The sequence below is a fragment of the Antedon mediterranea genome, chromosome 2, assembly GCF_964355755.1.
Source record: "Antedon mediterranea chromosome 2, ecAntMedi1.1, whole genome shotgun sequence".
In the NCBI taxonomy this organism is placed as follows: Eukaryota; Metazoa; Echinodermata; class Crinoidea; order Comatulida; family Antedonidae; genus Antedon; species Antedon mediterranea.
Genome location: NC_092671.1, coordinates 35,509,079 through 35,527,039, shown reverse-complemented (window position 1 = coordinate 35,527,039; position 17,961 = coordinate 35,509,079). Strand labels below are relative to the sequence as shown.

Below are 17,961 nucleotides of genomic sequence, written 5' to 3'. Positions count from 1 at the left end.
AATTATAAAGATGGTCAATTTAAGACCGTTAACGCGCCTGAGAAGAACTCATAGAGTATATAGGCCTAACAGATAAGTTAATTGAGCTCTGCAGTTGAATAAGTGTCGCACCAAATGCTTGTGCGCCGCGGGTGTACAAGACCAGTGGCGTAACGGCTATGAGCGCTCACTGCTGGCTAAACCCAGGGGCCCCGGAGCTTATGGGGGATGAGCAGTGCCCAGAGGAAAAAACAGGAATTAAAATATGCCGAAAAGTATAAAACGCCAGAGGCCTCCAGCGTTGGAAGGGTCTCCTCAGTTCCTAAACCAGAGGCGTCAGGCCTCTGCGTTACGCCACTGTGCAAGACACGTGCAAAATTCACGTAATATGTATTTACACATAGAAGTAGCACCGTCATATGCTTCATTTAACCTGCCAGAAAGACCATTGAAATTTATTTAAATGTAGGTTCTAAAGTTTTATTAAAGATACAGCTATGTTGTATGAAAAAAAACACTACAGATACAATGTGCTTATGTCCATTTTTATTTAAAGCAAAAGGAAAACATATATTGATAAGGTGGTACATAATACAGGACCTATTTACTTCAGTGCTCCAGTTGTATTGGATATAAAGAATGCAATGTATAATGCGATCAATATTATTATTATCATTTATATACAATTTATATCATTAAAGAAGATCTTAATAGGTCCATAGTTTGTGTTTTTCGCTCACTAGCAAATAAATATTTCACTTTTAAAGGCACATAGTAAATAAATGTCATTGAGAATATTTAAAAGCAAAACATGTAATTATTGATAATTGTAAACAAGTTAATGTCATTTACAAAATCATAGTAAATTAATCATTAAATATACATTAAACATTTTATGTACAACTAGCTAGGTTCATTATTTAAAACAACAAAACGTCTGGAAGGAATTATTATTATTATTATTTATATTTAGATTAATATTTTAATAATTTATTTATTGAAAGAGCTTGTTTAGGACCAGATTCTGATGGTTGAGTCACTGCCTCCAGACACTAAGAACTCTCCATTGCGATCAAACATCACAGCTTGGACTGCATCTTCATGTCCAGTGAGGTTAGACACCTAAAAGAAAGGATTTGCATTTTAACAATTTGTAATTGTAATTGCTTGAGGCAAACACAGCAGAACCCTCCCTTAAGGGGATTCAAGGGACATATATTTTACCAGTAAAGCTCTGTCTATAACACTGTCAAACTAGTTTGAAAAAAAAATTGTGAAGTACCCAAATATGGTAGTGATATGACATCATCATGTCCATATATGGGCACATCACATTTTGTTGTCACATAAAGTTTGATAGTGTAGACAGACATTAAGGCCAACTCCTATTAAAGAAACACTTTGTTAGAGTTGTCCCCTTAATGGAGGTTTTACTGTATGTATAATTAAATTTAAAATTTTACGTTATCAAGTTGTATAGTTAAGAAATAAAATTTGTATCTGTCATAAATAATACAACAATACTAACAATCTTATTCTTACCTGACCGGATGCAATTTCAAACATCTTAACCGCACCTTCACTGCTAGCGATAGCTAAAACAGTTCCAGAAGGATCAAACGCCACTTTGTTAGCTGGATGAGGCCCTACGTCAATACTCGCCATTGGGGAACAGGTCCGCACATCCCACAGCTTAATCCAACCGTATGAATCGCATGATGCAAGGGTGTCACCTCTAAGGTTAAAGGTCACATGGTTCACGGAATGAACATGACCGTAGAATGTTTGACCACAAAGTCCCTAAAAAATAACACAGAAATTAATGTTAGAAATTATTATTGGAAGTGTAGTAATGTGTGTTTGATAAACTGTAGTGTTTTATTTTTACTTACTGTCCTTGCATCCCATAATGATAGTGTCTTGTCTGCAGATGATGTCACAAGTGTGTTTGAGTATGGTAGGAACTCTATACTATTTACTGAATCTGCATGTCCACGTAATGTATTTCGACATCTTAAGCTAAATAAATTACAAGTTTATTTAAAGTTTAAAGTCTAAAGCTCTGTTTACACTATCAAACTAGTTTGACAACAAAAGTGTGATGTGCCCAAATATGGTAGTGATATGCCCAAATATGGTAGTGATATGACATCATCATGTCCATATATAGGCACATCACATTTTTTTTGTCACATAAAGCTTAACTTTAATACATTTACTAGCTGTATAGTGTATATTGAAAGATTTGTAATTGTCTCTTTCTATGCAATAACAGTAGAAAACAATCAAACCTGTTTAGGTCCCAGATTTTAGACGTTCCATCCATTGAGCAGCTAGCAAGAAAGTCTCCACATGTATGCCATGAAACACCCCACACTGAAAGAAAAACAAAATCATTGAATTTTATGATACATTTTAGCCATCTTTCATATTTCTCAATTTAACAATTGTTTCTGAACAACCTACTGTATTTGTAACCACATTTATACTTTATATTGTAATTACCTGCATGTTGGTGCTGTGTAAATGTTTGAACGCACTCGGCTTTAGAGAAATCCCAAATCTTGACCGTAACATCACCACTTGCTGTGGCTAACTGATGACCACTGGAAATAGAATGTAACATTATCATGTAACATATTATGTATATAAAAATAGTTTTTTTGTTGTTTTTTTTTTATGCATCCAACAGCGAGTTACTCACCAATTACAGGATGGATAAACTATTTTATAATTGATCGTGCTTATAAACTAAGTCTCATTTGAAATGAGTTACAACCCTGGAACTAGGTCAGGATTGAACACTGGAACTTGGGATTGCATGTTAACCACCAAGCTGAAGATGGGATCAATCAAATTTGTTGGTAATCCATGTTTAATCTTTAATGTTGATCTATATTTTTATAATCCATCTATTTAAGACTAGATATGCAAGCTAGTTGGCACTACAACAGAACTTATTCCATCAAACATTATGTGTAAATGCCAACTACAGAAACTTAATAGCAGTATGAAACGCAGGTAAGAATTAACTATGATTACTTAACACACTGACTTACTTAGGGTGAAAATCACAGTCTGCTATCCAGTCTTTATGTCCCTCACCAGTCATCACAATGTCACCACTTGGTATGGACCACATTTTCCAAGAGTGGTCATCACTAACCGTTGCTAGAATCTTCTTCCGACTGTGTAATGCAATTCTACAACAAATAATATAAAGTTTAATATACTTAAAGATGTATTGTACCCCAAAAACATGAAAAATATAGATTAATAAAATCAAACTTGAAATATGTCATTTTGCAGTTTCAATGAATTTAAATAATTCCCTTAAAAAAAATATATATATATTATTTCACTTATAAAAAGACAAAAGAAACGTTTAAGTTTAACCAAAAACCTGACAGACAATTTAAGTATTTTTTTACTTTAAATTACATTTTTTTCCAGTAAATAATTTTTTCAACCCAGTTTTTCGTTAAAGTGAATAACTATTATGTGAGATTAAAATGGCACATTCAACAAAAAATTTGAAAAAATAAAATTGTTTAGGGGGACAATATATCTTTAAGACCAGAACCATTAGACTTGGTTTCCTGTAATATGTAAATTAGCTTACCCACTAACAGCCAATGAGTGTGCTTGTATTGTGTGTGTTAGCCTAAAGCCACCTGATCTTGTCAAGTGTGGTGATGGGCCTTTGACATTTGATAATGCTGGGTTTGTGCGTGTATCAAGAGGAAACTCCGAATCCTGAAAAATACAGATAAACAATGACAAAAATGTGAAGATGCAATTACTACAAACCATGAAAAGGTACTAAATACGTTTGGTAAACCATTGTAAATAGGTTGCTTAGGCTGTGTTTCCACACTAAAAATCGATAATTAACTGATAAAAATTACCCCATAATTAACAGATAAACTGCTTATCGAAACAGGGTTTATCTAATGCCACTCGAGAAAAATTAACCAAAAATTATCTCATTCAAATTAGATAATTATCGGATAAATGCGATAATTTTTAACCTTTGACCTGAAGGACAAGTTGTTGCATTGTGATTGGGCAGTTGGTTGTTTGGTTAAAAACTGATAATTATGTATTTGCTGCAGAAACATGGCCTTAATGAATCAATATAACATGGAGTTTGAAAGTCGTTAGGGCACAAAGTATTTTTAAACTGTGCATTATAGTATAAAGTAATATCATAGATGTAAACACGACGTACGTTTGGATACCGCGGTAATTCTTGGTTTACAACGTCCATACTCTTTGTCATTGCTGCAGAGTTCCTAAACATATCATTAGCCTCCTTCACTTTGGATTGCGTAGGTCCAACGCCAGATGCAAACATCAATCGTCGCTGTTCCTTCATCGTTGACTCATGTAGTGCCATGTCAGATTCATCGCCCTGGAAATTACGAAGTGTTGATTGTAGACCAACCACCTGTGTAATAACAATTATGTTAAACAACTAATTACTGATATTGATTTTTGAGTGTTTATGTGCATATACAATAACAACTGATAAATATGCCTATGAGAAATTACTATATACTGTACACATGGTCATATACTGTAAGACAGACATTTTTATAGATTAAAAGATGTATTGTCCCTTGTATGCATAACCATAAAACTTTCTTGTGATCTGTGTGAAAACACCTTCTCAACCATGACAAGTTGTAAACAATCCTAATTAGCATATGCATAATGCATACTCGTAGTTTGAAATCTTTGTCCAGACGAAATGTAATCAAACTAATTTACATGTTAATTACGTAAACTTGTTGTTTTTGGCTCGAATTTTCGACTTAAAGTGAATAACTTTAATATTACTTTGATATGGCCAATTTAAAATTAGAATATTTTGACCTTCATTTTTTTGTGTTTCAATGGACAATACATCTTTAAGTTGATTTGCAACATCTAACTGAACAATAATTAAATTTATTCAACTATAAAAGTAAAAACATGTTATTTTAGGTTTTTGAGGTTGTTTAGTAGTGGTGGAACGTAATGACGGTGGAACCGTCATTACGTAGCCATAACATCGGCATGGGTTCGAGGCTCACTCACTCCATGGTTCTGGTGGTAGAACGAGTCTTCTCGGATAAGGACTATAAACCGTAGGTCCAGTGTACACATCTAGCTCGTGTGCACTTTAAAGAACCTAGTACATCTTTCGAGACGAGTAGGGGGTTACCCCGGTGTATTAGTACATCACAGCCACTGATCACCAACTGGGCCCTCTGGGAGACCAGTCTTTGACTGAAGAGGTTACCCAGTATAAATATATATTTCAATTCAATTCAAAGGAGATGATCAAGCATATTATGGGATACGGGATCACAATCCCAACCAATCAGTTTGTTGACATAAGCAGGTGATACATTTTGTTGCTTGATTTTTTGTTTTTTGGACCATGTTTAATGAGGGTGATCCATCCAGCAATTGCTGATCATTAGGGACCCTCAGAGGTTCACAAGACAAACATATACACAAGATGCTCTACATAAACAAAGTCTTATTACTGTACAAGTCTTTGGCAGTGGAGTTGTAATCAAAATTTGTAAAAATCCTGACATGTGAGGGGACTTGAACCTAGGACCCTTGAAGTGGTAGTCAAGCATCATAACCACCAAGCCACAACTCCACTCCATGCAGGTGTTTGCAATCAAAAAGGCAGAAATAAACATTGATTACAAACCTCTCCGACGGCACGGTCCCGCTCTAATTTACTAAGCATCTTCTCTTTCATAGCAGCCTCGTATTTCTCCTTTAACTGCCGCAAGGTAGGCTCATATGAACTGTAATGTTTTTTTAACTTCTTGATATCCGAAATCAACTTGTTTTTTTCTTGTACGACACGTTTGTGGTGCATTCGATGAAAATCGCGCTCTTTTTTCAGCTTGACAAAAGATTCTTTGGCCTTGTTCGCTGCATTCTTGAACTTGTCGACATCTCTGCAGAGAAGGTTTACACGATCATCAAGATTTCGGTTTTGGGTGTAAACATCTGGAACTGTCTGGATATCTTCAGCTTTCAAGAGTCCACGCTGCTGTAGTTCATACCTACAGTTGAATAACAATAAGGTGACAAACTTTTTAAAAACAGCTTCGTTTATTTCGTTTCGTTTATTTATTTTTTCCACTCACTTATATATATATATATATATCATTTACATTTACATAACATAACATATATTAAATGTGGGTGGATGGAAGTCACAGTAAGTTCACTGAACTTTAAGTCGTGACTCCCGTATGCCTAAGTCACTTTATATTGGAGGATCTTTTAATAGGAAAAAATATGTAAATGTAGAGTTACAGACAATCATTACCTTGATCTACATCACAAATTGTGTATTAAAGTATGTTATACACTATCTATTTTATTTATTTATTCAACTTCTCACTAACTCAGTTAGTGAAGGATCTGGACCAACAGGTGGTAAACACCTCTAAAACGGTCCAGTCCCAATTTGCACAGTGGCTGTGTGTGACAGTGGCTGTGTTTGTGTGGACTAGTACACCGGGGTAACCCCTACTCGTCTCGAAAGATGTACTAGGTTCTTTAAAGTGCGCATGAGCTATGTGTACACTGGACCTACGGTTTATAGTCCTTATCCGAGAACACTCGTTCTACCACCAGAAACATGGAGCGAGTGAGCCTCGAACCCTTGCCAATGTTATGGCTACGTGTTCCACTGTCTTAACCGCTCGGCCACTCACTCACTCTACTACTTGCCAGTGATGATCATTTTTACTACCAACATTTAGATTATAGTAAGTGTTTTAAACAAGCTTACAGCACAAATTCAACATACCTTAAATTTTCGACATGTATGTATCCCCTGATGACGTCAAAGAACATCACCAATCCTTTTAACATCATATAATTCTTCTGATGAAAACATGTGATACATGTTAAAATTAAAGGTATGTTGAATTTGTGTTGTAAGCTTGTTTAAAACACTTATTTTTATACCAGTACGTATGAAATTTCAACCGAACATTTAGATTTTTATTTTAAAATAATATACCACTCTGTTTGGAAACAGTCCAACGTCCGATTCATCCCCATTGTTACCAGGAAGTTCCTGATAAAGTCATCAACCACTTCAGGTCGTCTAGTAACAGGAGGACCTGTGATTCCCTGTGATTTTACCTTCAATGTAAAAACATAGAAGTAGGTTAAACTACTGTAAGTACAGTATTCAAATCATTAAAGCAGTGAGCTTGAGAGTTTAATCTATTGCTGCCAAGTTTGAAAAAAGCATTGATGATACAGAAATATTTGATTTAGATGTAGGCCCTAGGCCTAATACTTTTTCATTTTTAACATACTGCAGCCAGGTCATCCTCTTCTGCTTCTTGGATTGTTCTAACTGCTGCATTCAGATCTTCATCTGGCTCTGAAAAAATGTTTTCAATGAATGATTTAAATTAATTTATGCAATCTAGGCCTGGCCTCCTAGACCTATTTTTATGTATGGTAATGTGTACGATCATTTATTTAAAAAACCTGATTGAATACAGTTTTTCTTACCAGATTCATATTCATCCTCAATCGGAACGTCTTCATAATTAAAGTCATTCTCAGAATCTTCAGTAATGTTAACACCTACAGTTAATTAAGGTTTAAAATAAAGATTGAAAAATAAATAGACTAGGCCAAGGCCTAGAAAGGTAGTAGCCTATAAGCTAAAGTATTGTCTAGGGATGCTAGTCAAGTCGCCCCATCGCAAAGTCGCCCCATACAAAGTCGCCCCTTACACAGTCGCCCCATCGCAAAGTCGCCCCAAAACAAAGTCGCCCCGACATAGTCGCCCTATCGCAAAGTCGCCCCATCGCAAAGTCGCCCCAACGCAAAGTCGCTCCATCGCAAAGTCGCCCCATCACAAAGTCGCCCTATCGCAAAGTCGCCCCAAAACGTTAAAAAATAGTTTACAAGTGCGTAAAATGTTGCAATGATACACAAAATAACACAGAACGTGTAGGCATAAAAGGGGAAGCCCCGCCATGTAGTCTCAAGGTGGTCACACGATCGGCACGCACCCCCATATCAGAGAGGAAGCCCCGACTAATCACTCCGCGGTCGCACTCCGCGGTCGCACTAACGTGCTAGCTTACCATGAGAGGGAAACCCCCGTAATTACTCCGCCGTTGCCTTTGTCGCACTCTACAACGCACCATCTGAAGATGGGGAAACCCCGCCGGAGTTTTACGATGATATCAGTCGCGTTCGAAATCGGTCGCGATAAAATGATGTTATACGATCTAGATTATTTTTACTTTGGTCGATGAATATTTATTATTATTATTAGGCCTATATTAATAATTGATTTTTTATTTTATTTTACAGGTCAGTATTATGAGAAAGATGTGTGGCTTAAAAAATGACAATTTGTAAACATAGTTTAAGATATAGTATTATCCAGCATAATGTCATTTAACAGTACATACGTACTTATTTAAATGTGAAATATTTTATAGGAAACGTAGGCTACGTCTGTGTCTTTTATTTTATATGCAACAAATTACGTAAAACAATTTATTTATAAACATTCAGTTTACTATTATATACATAGTATTACAGTGAACATTGATTGTAAGACTCCTGGAAAGGCAATCCCATCATTATATCCATTATAAAATTGCATCATATCACCACTATATGTCGTAAATGATAACGTGCGTGTGTGTATTTGTCGTACGTCCGTGTACGTATTATTCCGTGCCTCTTCACTGTCTTGTTTAATTTAAAATTAAATAAACACCCGATATGAGAGGATATTTATTAGGCATTATAATTAGAATGTTCTATAACCAAAAGGATTGAAAAGAATTTCTTCAGTAAAATGATCATTGTGCTGTTGAATAAAAGGCGACTCGCCATCTGAAACATTCTCTGAATCCAATCGGAGCTGCGCCTTCTGGTATCTGTTTCCTCACAGCTGCTACGTCTTTCTGCTGACCGTCGGGGATTCCCCTTTTTAAAAAACACGCACACGATACTGTACGATGGTTTTTCCATGGTCAAAATGTCGCGTTTTAATTTTACTAATACCTGCATGTAAAACAATCACATCGGCGATGAAATCCCCTTTTTTTTCTTCATTTTGAAAAGTCATTATAAAATTAAGACACATAACTTGTCAATAAATGCAAAATGATATCAAACGCACCCAATATGATTAAAACCGATAAAAACTCCGGCGGGGTTTCCCCATCTTCAGATGGTGCGTTGTAGAGCGCGACAACGGCAACGGCGGAGTAATTACGGGGGCTTCCCTCTCATGGTGAGCTAGCACGTTAGTGCGACCGCGGAGTGCGACCGCGGAGTGATTAGTCGGGGGCTTCCTCTCTGATGGGGGTGCGTGCCGATCGTGTGACCTGAGACTACATGGCGGGGCTTCCCCTATGCCTACACGTTCTGTGTTATTTTGTGTATCATTGCAACATTTTACGCACTTGTAAACTATTTTTTAACGTTTTGGGGCGACTTTGCAATGGGGCGACTTTGCGTTGGGGCGACTTTGCGATGGGGCGACTTTGCGATGGGGCGACTTTGTAATGGGGCGACTTTGCGATGGGGCGACTGTGCCGGGGCGACTTTGTTTTGGGGCGACTTTGCGATGGGGCGACTGTGTAAGGGGCGACTTTGTATGGGGCGACTTTGCGATGGGGCGACTTGACTGGATCCCGCTCTGTCTGTCTGGCTGACTGACTGCTGCTGAGCTGAGTGAGAGGACATCATTCTGCTGGGATGGACTTCTCGCTGCTGACTGGAGGCCTAGCTAGTAGCTAGGCTAGGGCTTGGCCTATCTTTCCTTAAATGAAAATAAGCTTTCTTTTATAGGTTGCATAAAAAGCACATTTTAATAAACATTTAAATACATATTTGTTAAAAATGGTAAAGGATACGTTCTAAATAATAGGCACCCTCTTCTCCAACTCGTTCAATGGCGACCGCCATATTTTTAGTGTGATGTCTTGCTTGGATACACGACGTTGCTACGGTACGCAGAATTGACCCATGAACTATATAAATATTCACGATTTCCGACTTCACGCTTCAGCAAATTCAGAATTAAGTTCATCCATGTGTTGTTGTTTGCTTACTTTTTACGATTAATTATTAATAAATAATATATGTATACGTAGTGGATAGAAGGTTGGTTATTACTAGACTATAAATATGCAAAGCCTCAGTCAGTCAGTAGCTAGTAGGTGGCCTAGAACCATGATGTAACCTTTTAAATTGTAGTAGCTGGGCTGACCGGCTAGCTAGCAAGGCCTATTATTATTAAGTATCTAGCCTAGTATTACTCTAGCCTAGTTTCTTGTAATACCAATATTAACTTAACCTAGGCCTAGCAGGCCAGAAGTATACAGGATTACAAGAATTATTAGTTAAGTTCGGACCTATCCCCACAGATTCTATCCAAAAAACAACTTCAATAAAATAATTAATGTTGATTTCTTTTTTTAGGATTTTATGTATTCAGTGCTAAAATCAGCGAGGCCTTCGATTAGTTTGATAAAACGTCACATAATTTTTAGAAAAATGTCTGCGAAGAAGCAGTTGCCTAAAGTAACCATCTTCAGCGAATACCCAGGTATTCATGATCACATTCACAAACTAGATGCAACAATACCACTTCACTCAATTACGGTTACAGATAAATATGGTTAGTACAGTATTGTATATACAGGTAATAATAAAATCTGAATATTATTAAGGCTGTATTGACCCCTTGAAAAATTAATTTTAACAATTTTTTTTTAAATATGCCATTTTGATGTCACTAAATAGTTATCCACTTTGACCAAAAATTGGATCTTAAAAAAATTATTTACTTCAAAAATCTAATAATAATAATTTAAATTTTAAAAATGGTCAAATTGGCTGCAAGTCAATGGATTTTTGGTTGAATTTAACCGTTTATTATGTTATTTTATAAGTGAAAACATTATTTTTTCGCTTCTTTTTTCAACAGAAGTGATTAACTTTAGTAACTTCAACTACAAAATAACCTATTCAAAGTCTGATTGAACTAATCTTCAGTTTTCATGTTTTGGGGGACAATACATCTTTAAGGTCTCACAGAGATTAGATAATAAAGAGTACAGAACAGATTAAACTGTCTAAATGTTGAAGAATGACGTATACCAAAAAAAAAGGTTCAAAGAAAAAAAATCCCCTGTGAGAAGTGACAAAAAATGTGATGTGCACAAATATGGACATGATGATGTCATATCATTACCATATTTTGGCACATCACACTTTTTTTGTCAAACTAGTTTGATAGTGTAGACAGAGATTTATGATAATATGCTAAATTTTGTTATACTTGTGTTTTAAAATTAAATTGAAATATTTCCTTTTTTTATTGCTAGATCCTGAAATTTCAGATGCTGCTATGCAACGGTTAAAAGAAAGTGAAATTGTGATTACAGATCCAAATCTTCTACCACATTATTATAAGAATCTGACAAAAAATACTAAACTTGTTCAATCGACTTGGGCAGGTATGTCGGCATACGAAAATGTGTTTGTCTTATTATGTCACAATACTTTCGTAGGGTTCCTTAAGGTGTGCTTGTTTTGGAACATGGAACTTAACTCAACTTTGTTGACATAAGCGCTCTAAGCAACTGAACGCAACTGAAATGCTGCAACAACAAAATGTCGACATAAGCTTAGTTACTTTCAGTTGCTTTAAGTTCCGTTCAGTTGCTCGAAAGTCGATATAAGCACGCTCTCATGCAACTAGTTCCTTTCATTCCGTTCCGTGACATCTCATCTTCAGAAGAAAGCAGCTGTCAAAAATGTGGATGATGTATTTCTGGATTTTAATGTTTTGTACTGGTTTACACCTCCCTTTAACAAAATTTTACACAAAAAAACTGTGTTCACTTTGAAGTAATTCAGTAATATTTCTTTTGTAGGTCAAGACAGTTTCTTAAAAAAAATTAATCCCTCAGACCCACTTCCGTCGTTTACCCTTGTCAAATTTGGACGAGCATTAGAAGCCCCACTTGCCGAATTTGTCATTGGAAGATTATTGGCACACGAACGACAAATGTATGATCGTTATGAAGCTCAAGTGGCCGGAATATGGTAAATAATTTTTCGGGGACACACCCATTTTATGGTAAAGATAGATATGAGTGTAATAATCATACCAGTGTGACTAAAAGGACTTTCAAAATCAAAACCAGACGTAGAATAAAAAATAGCTGATTCTATACATTCTCTAATTTGTGCAGTATCATAGCCAGTGTAACATTTGTCACATGTGATGCCTGTATCATAGACCATATTCTTTACCTTGAGCATTAACATGATACATATGTGACACTGTATACAGAATGTGCTTATAAAGGACATATACCATATCCTCAAGTATAATCCCACTTCGGGTCTAATCCAACCCACTCTTTCATTTCTTATTACACAAACAGGCAAAACCTGGGGTATAGTCCTAGTATTTATTTGGTCTGGATGTAAGCCACTCTCTAGCCAATTCAGATGAGTTTTTACAAGAAATGCTTACCAATAATTTTTTACTGAACCAAGGTTTCCCCGGGTATGGACTAATACTAGAGGATATAAGGAAATACCATATGTAGAGTACAGAGAATTGGGTGATAAAAGAAATAAATGTTTTGATGAACTAAAAACTTGTTGCTTACGAATTGCTAAATCCATTTCAGGCGTACTAAGGGCACATATCGTCTTTTGTCGGAGCTTACTATTGGAATCCTTGGAGTCGGAGACATTGGTTGTGAAAGTTAGTACTTGTCTTGTTTGTTTAAATTAATTAAACTGCTGTTGCCATTTGAATCAATATTGAGAATTTAAAATGTTCAATTTCTCAATGTCTTTTTCAAATTGTAGAGTAGAGTTAAAGAAATGGCTCATTCAACTGTCCACTCGCAAACACCTTGCAATGAGATACTTCCACTGATCGCATATAAAGAGGGCATCTTCAAGTCAGCTGCACTACTGTGGTACAGCTGTTAGAGCTACCCTTGTAAAATGAAGTTGAATAAATATATAAACAGCAAGGAGTTTAAGGAGCTTAATATGCTGATTATCTGCTCAAAAACATCCAAGTAGAACAAGCCTAATTGTCTTTACACTGAGGACGGTAGAAAAATTATACTTTTATACTGTTTCTTTTTTAGTTGCAAAAAAGTGCAAAGCATTTGGAATGACTGTGTGGGGACTGGTTAGACGAAATTTAGCAGTAGAACAGAGGTCAAATCATGTTGACCATTATTGGTATGTGTTTATGATATTAATATTTATTAATTAACAACATGTAGTAGAATAACAAGATTTTTTATGCCTTCCAATTTCTAGGGTTTTATAGAATACAGTCCTTTGGGACACCCCTATTCACACTTTCCTTCTTTGAGGGGCAATGTATTTGTTAACACTATTAAGGAGATACTTTGTTGAGTCCAGAAAGTATTCCCTTCATAAGGATTGTACTGTATAATTTCATATGTTTTATTGTTCAGTACTTGTGCTTTTGTAAGTTCCCATAAAATTTAAATATGTATTTATAGTTTTATTATTACTGTATTAACATGGTATTACTTACTATTGTGTAGATTATTGTGAGTAGATAAGTGGAAATTGTTTCTAGCAGGCAGGGTTTAAACAAAATACTGGCTGCTTTTCATAGACTTGTTTATGTATATTTGTATTTTTCATATACAGTAGCAGTCTGAAATAAAATTTGTCAGCATCCCGATCACCCTCTAAATAAATTCTTTAAGCTCAGTCAAATTGGTAGACTGATCACTTTGAATCAAAACACTAAACGCTGCCGACAATCATTTGTTTATAATTCAATTCATGTATTTAATAGCAAGTTTGTAAGGTCTCTTTAGATTCATTGGTTACATGCTTTCTTTTTTTTTTGTATTGTATAATTGTACTTTTTGTAAATCAAAATGCGAACCAACCAACCTAATTTCATTTGTGACAATAAATGATATCGTATCATATTGTAGTTAGTCCAGATACTCCTTTTTATAATAGTATAATAGACTTGCATGTGCATAGAGATCAAATTTTTTTACCTCCATGGTATATGCTTGCCTTAATCCAATTCCTGACACACTAAGTTGATCCTCTACATTCTCCTGACCTATTTCAAAATCTGAACCACAAACGTGCCAACCAGTTAACATAAATTAGGTGATAAAAATTAACTACCTGATATTTGGGTGTTTTTCAGTTTAGCTTCTGATTTGCCTGTTCTTTTATCAAATTGTGACGTAATATGCAATGTTTTACCAAGTACTTCTGAAACTATAGGCTTTTTATCAGGTGATGTCTTGGCAGGTGCAAAAGAAAAGGTACTTTTAAAAAAGCTTTTATTGTCCAAATAAACTGGAAATGTCTCGCATAACAAAAACAGATATAAAAATATAGTGTAAAAAATGTATTGTGCAGTTTGTAAAGTCCCCATTGGAATTAAGTTGATTTTTCTTCTGACTTTATGGGCTATCCTTGGTTTTTTTATTTATGTATTTGCTTGTAAATTTTTTGTATTCATATTGTCTTGTAATCTTTTGTTGAAACCGAATAAAACTATAAAAAATGTAATATACAAATATAAGAAAATAATAATATAATATGTCATAGTAGATTAATATTAATTAATTAATATAAGTTTTTTATTTTTATACTATATTCAGTCAATTTATTTTGCATTTGTAGAAACCAATTTTTATCAACATTGGAAGAGGTGACGTAATGACAGAAGATAGTATCATCAAAGCCATAAAGTATTAATTTTTTTCAAATTTATTTTAAATTTAGAATTGTTGCTCAATGATTGTGACTGTTTTCCCTTTCTTCAATGAATTTTTTAAAACATTTTTTCTTGTCATATAATTTTGTCCTTAACGCTGAATTTGTAATTCTTTTGACTGTTTCCCCAATCCTAAAGTGTTCTTTTGTTTCGTATTATATCTCTGTAATCTGTATAATACATTTTATTGCATTGTGACTCCTTGTGCATTAATTTTACATTACATTTTTGATAATTGTTATCATATTAGTGATTAAAATTATTGTATTCATGATTCCACATATACAGTACTAGCATCTTTCAAAAATAAAAACTGCTTTGCTCCATTTTTTTTAAAGAGAAAAGTGGATTTCACACGCTATTTTGGATGTGTTTCCTGTTGAACCTTTACCTAAAGAAAGCCTACTGTGGAACATGAAAGAGGTACGTTATTATTTTGAACATCAATTTTGAAATTTACTATTATATTAAATGTATTTCTAATTATAATGTTGGTTGCGATGGAAAGGTTATGGAATGGAAAATGACTGTAAATTCAATTTAAAAGAATTTTAAACACATCCCTATTATATAACAGTTTTTTAGACATTTGCTGTTAAATGCCGTCTTTGGACACAGTGAAACAATGGTCAAAATTAAATAGAAAAATGGAATTTATTAGTAAATTGAAATAGAATTTTAAAGGTATATTGTCCCCCTGAAAAAATAATTGCTTACAATATTTTGTTTTAATATGTCATCTTAATGTTAAATAATAGTTATTCATTTCGACCAAAAACTGTCATTTAAAGCAAATAAATAGTCAAATTGAACGTTTGTAATTGGTTAAATTTAACTGTTTATTTTGTCTTTTTATGAGTGAAATCATTATTTTTTTCATTTTTTTTTCTATTGAAGTGAATAACTTTATTGAAACTGAAAAATGACATATTAAAAGTCTGATTTTATAGATCTTTATTTTTCATGATTTAGGGAGACAATACATCTTTAACCTGTTTTAAAATGTAATAATATTATCTTTCGGTTGAACGTTGTTTTAGATAACAATATCACCGCACGAAGCTGGTTTGTCATTTGGCAAGGATGTAAGTATAACTCTTTTAAACTTTCTTACTTTAACTTTATTTTCATAAATTTAATCATGTATTGCATTGTGGCATATTTTGCCGTGAATGCTTTTACAGAGTATCACTTTTACAAGTTTAACAAAATAGTTTTTTCAAAAAACAAACGGTTAAATTCAACCAAAGACTAATTTAATCAATTTGACTTTTTTTATGCGTAAATTACAGTTTTTTCATGTAAATAATTGTTTTTTCGATCCAATTTTTGCTGAACACTGAAATCATGAAGTTTTACCAAACCTGACTTAGGATAGTGATAAATTATGAACAAAATATCGCACATATTAAATTGTGAAATAATAATGAAACCATATACAAGGAGTAGTATACTAAAGAAATAAAAAAAATTAAATATAAAATGTTTTATTATTTTAGGTTGCCGCATGTTTTATTGAGAGTTACTGGCGCTATGTCAATGGGGAGGATCTGAAGTATATCGTGAACATTGAAGCAGGATACTAGTGTGGGCCTATATAAGAGACTTTACGAAACACGACGGTTAGGGGAGGACGAGGAATATCCTGTGTTCGCTAGAGCGTAAAATCATATACAGTCAACATAGTCGTTTTATTAGTTACGAACCCTTGCGCAAAGACGACGACCGGCGCCAGTATCTCTCTCCGATCCCTCTCATGCCGCGTGGCCCTTTTGAATCGCTTGGCTCTGGTGATACAGCATAGGCCTAGCCTTTCTAGCTAGGAGCCTCACATTCAAACACCGCGCAGAATGTATTGCTTTTAACACAGCCATTTTAAATGAATAAAAATATTATTTCGTTAAACAAATATTACTTAGAGTTTTGAAATTTCCACGTTTAAGTGTAATTTGAACTGTGTATTTAAGGTTATACTGTATGTACATTATTTCTAGTTGTTCTCCGTAAACGGGCGTCCTCAAAAAGTTAAGACGACGGAATTTCACACTAAGCTCCGGGCAGTTTGTTAAAGCTCTTATGCATAAATTATTCATGAGCACCGTCTTCTGGCTTCCTGTCGTGTTTCGTAAAGTTCCTATTGTATAAAAGAAGAGACGGTTTTCTTTTTTGTTGATCCAATAGATTAAAAGTACTTAAAACGGTACTAACAACAACGTTTCTCAAACATTATGTTTACTTTCTAAAGTAGACTGTTGATCTTGGTTCACAGTCTGGTCAATGCATCACCTCAGTGTCTTTGAGGGCGCTGTGTTTTTCTTCTGCTACATTGACATATATTGACCAGACTGTAACCAAGATCAAGAAAACTGATTGTTTGAGAAACGTTGTTGTACTTTGTAGTACTTTCAATCTATTGGATCAACAACAAAAAATTTATCTTCTGTAATATTAGTATCCAAATGAAATTATTTCAAGACTATATTGTATAAATTATTTTTTTATTGGAAATGCATTCATATCATTAAACAGAATCATGGTTATTATATTGACTTCAATCAAATACTAGATTGAAAGCTAATTTAATCTCTGTAAAGAGTTGGGATTTTTATGGTATTGGGCTACTTAAACTTTTATATAATTATATATTCCACCATTTTCTGAGTATGATCTTGGTGTTTCTTATTTATTTATTAATTTAAAGTTGGTTTGGATTGCTATATTAGCATGTAAATCTATATATTAAAAACTTCGGAATTCAATAAAAGGTGTTTAATTCTTTACATCATTGCCAAATTGTTTTTACTGAAAAAACGAGATAACATTGGCGCCTTAAGTAAAGCTCTGTCTACACTATCAAAAATGTGATGTGCCCATATATGAACATGATGATGTCATATTACTTCCATATTTGAGCATATCAGTTCCATATTTGGGCACATCACTTTGTTTGTCAAACTAGTTTGATAGTGTAGACAGAGATTAATTGTTGTTGAGCACAACACCTAAAATGAAGCATGTCGGCCGAGTCCGTTGTTTTTCATCTGTATTATATAAGTCCGTCAGTATGTATGTATGTGTAATCAACTACTCTTGTTCAGGATAACTATGTAGACTTCGAAAGAAAAAAAGGCATTCTT

At 34.4% G+C, this 17,961-nt stretch overlaps 2 protein-coding genes across 3 annotated transcripts; one reads left to right on the top strand and one right to left on the bottom strand.

The window, feature by feature from the left end:
- Positions 1–523: 523 nt before the first annotated feature.
- Positions 524–9,972, bottom strand: LOC140040901 (sperm-associated antigen 16 protein-like). Its single transcript, XM_072087171.1, has 13 exons — positions 9,912–9,972; positions 7,534–7,608; positions 7,332–7,399; positions 7,028–7,152; positions 5,693–6,056; positions 4,211–4,429; positions 3,602–3,735; positions 3,039–3,182; positions 2,485–2,585; positions 2,271–2,355; positions 1,872–1,998; positions 1,522–1,779; positions 524–1,101 (listed from the first exon to the last, which is right to left on the bottom strand). Exons 1-13 carry the CDS (start codon positions 9,961–9,963, stop codon positions 991–993), a joined length of 1,863 nt encoding a protein of 620 aa, XP_071943272.1. The 5' UTR covers positions 9,964–9,972; the 3' UTR covers positions 524–990.
- Positions 2,734–17,625, top strand: LOC140040902 (glyoxylate/hydroxypyruvate reductase A-like). 2 transcript variants are annotated; one of them, XM_072087173.1, is made up of 11 exons: positions 2,734–2,843; positions 10,480–10,678; positions 11,388–11,519; positions 11,940–12,111; positions 12,708–12,784; positions 13,182–13,278; positions 14,246–14,366; positions 14,731–14,798; positions 15,163–15,247; positions 15,865–15,909; positions 16,324–17,625. In XM_072087173.1, the coding sequence occupies exons 2-11, from the start codon at positions 10,486–10,488 to the stop codon at positions 16,408–16,410; spliced, it is 1,077 nt and encodes a 358-aa protein (XP_071943274.1). In that variant the 5' UTR covers positions 2,734–2,843; positions 10,480–10,485; the 3' UTR covers positions 16,411–17,625. The 2 variants fall into 2 exon arrangements, with proteins under 2 accessions (XP_071943274.1, XP_071943273.1); XM_072087172.1 differs by lacking the exon at positions 2,734–2,843 and adding an exon at positions 10,067–10,161.
- The last annotated feature ends 336 nt before the right edge of the window (positions 17,626–17,961 follow it).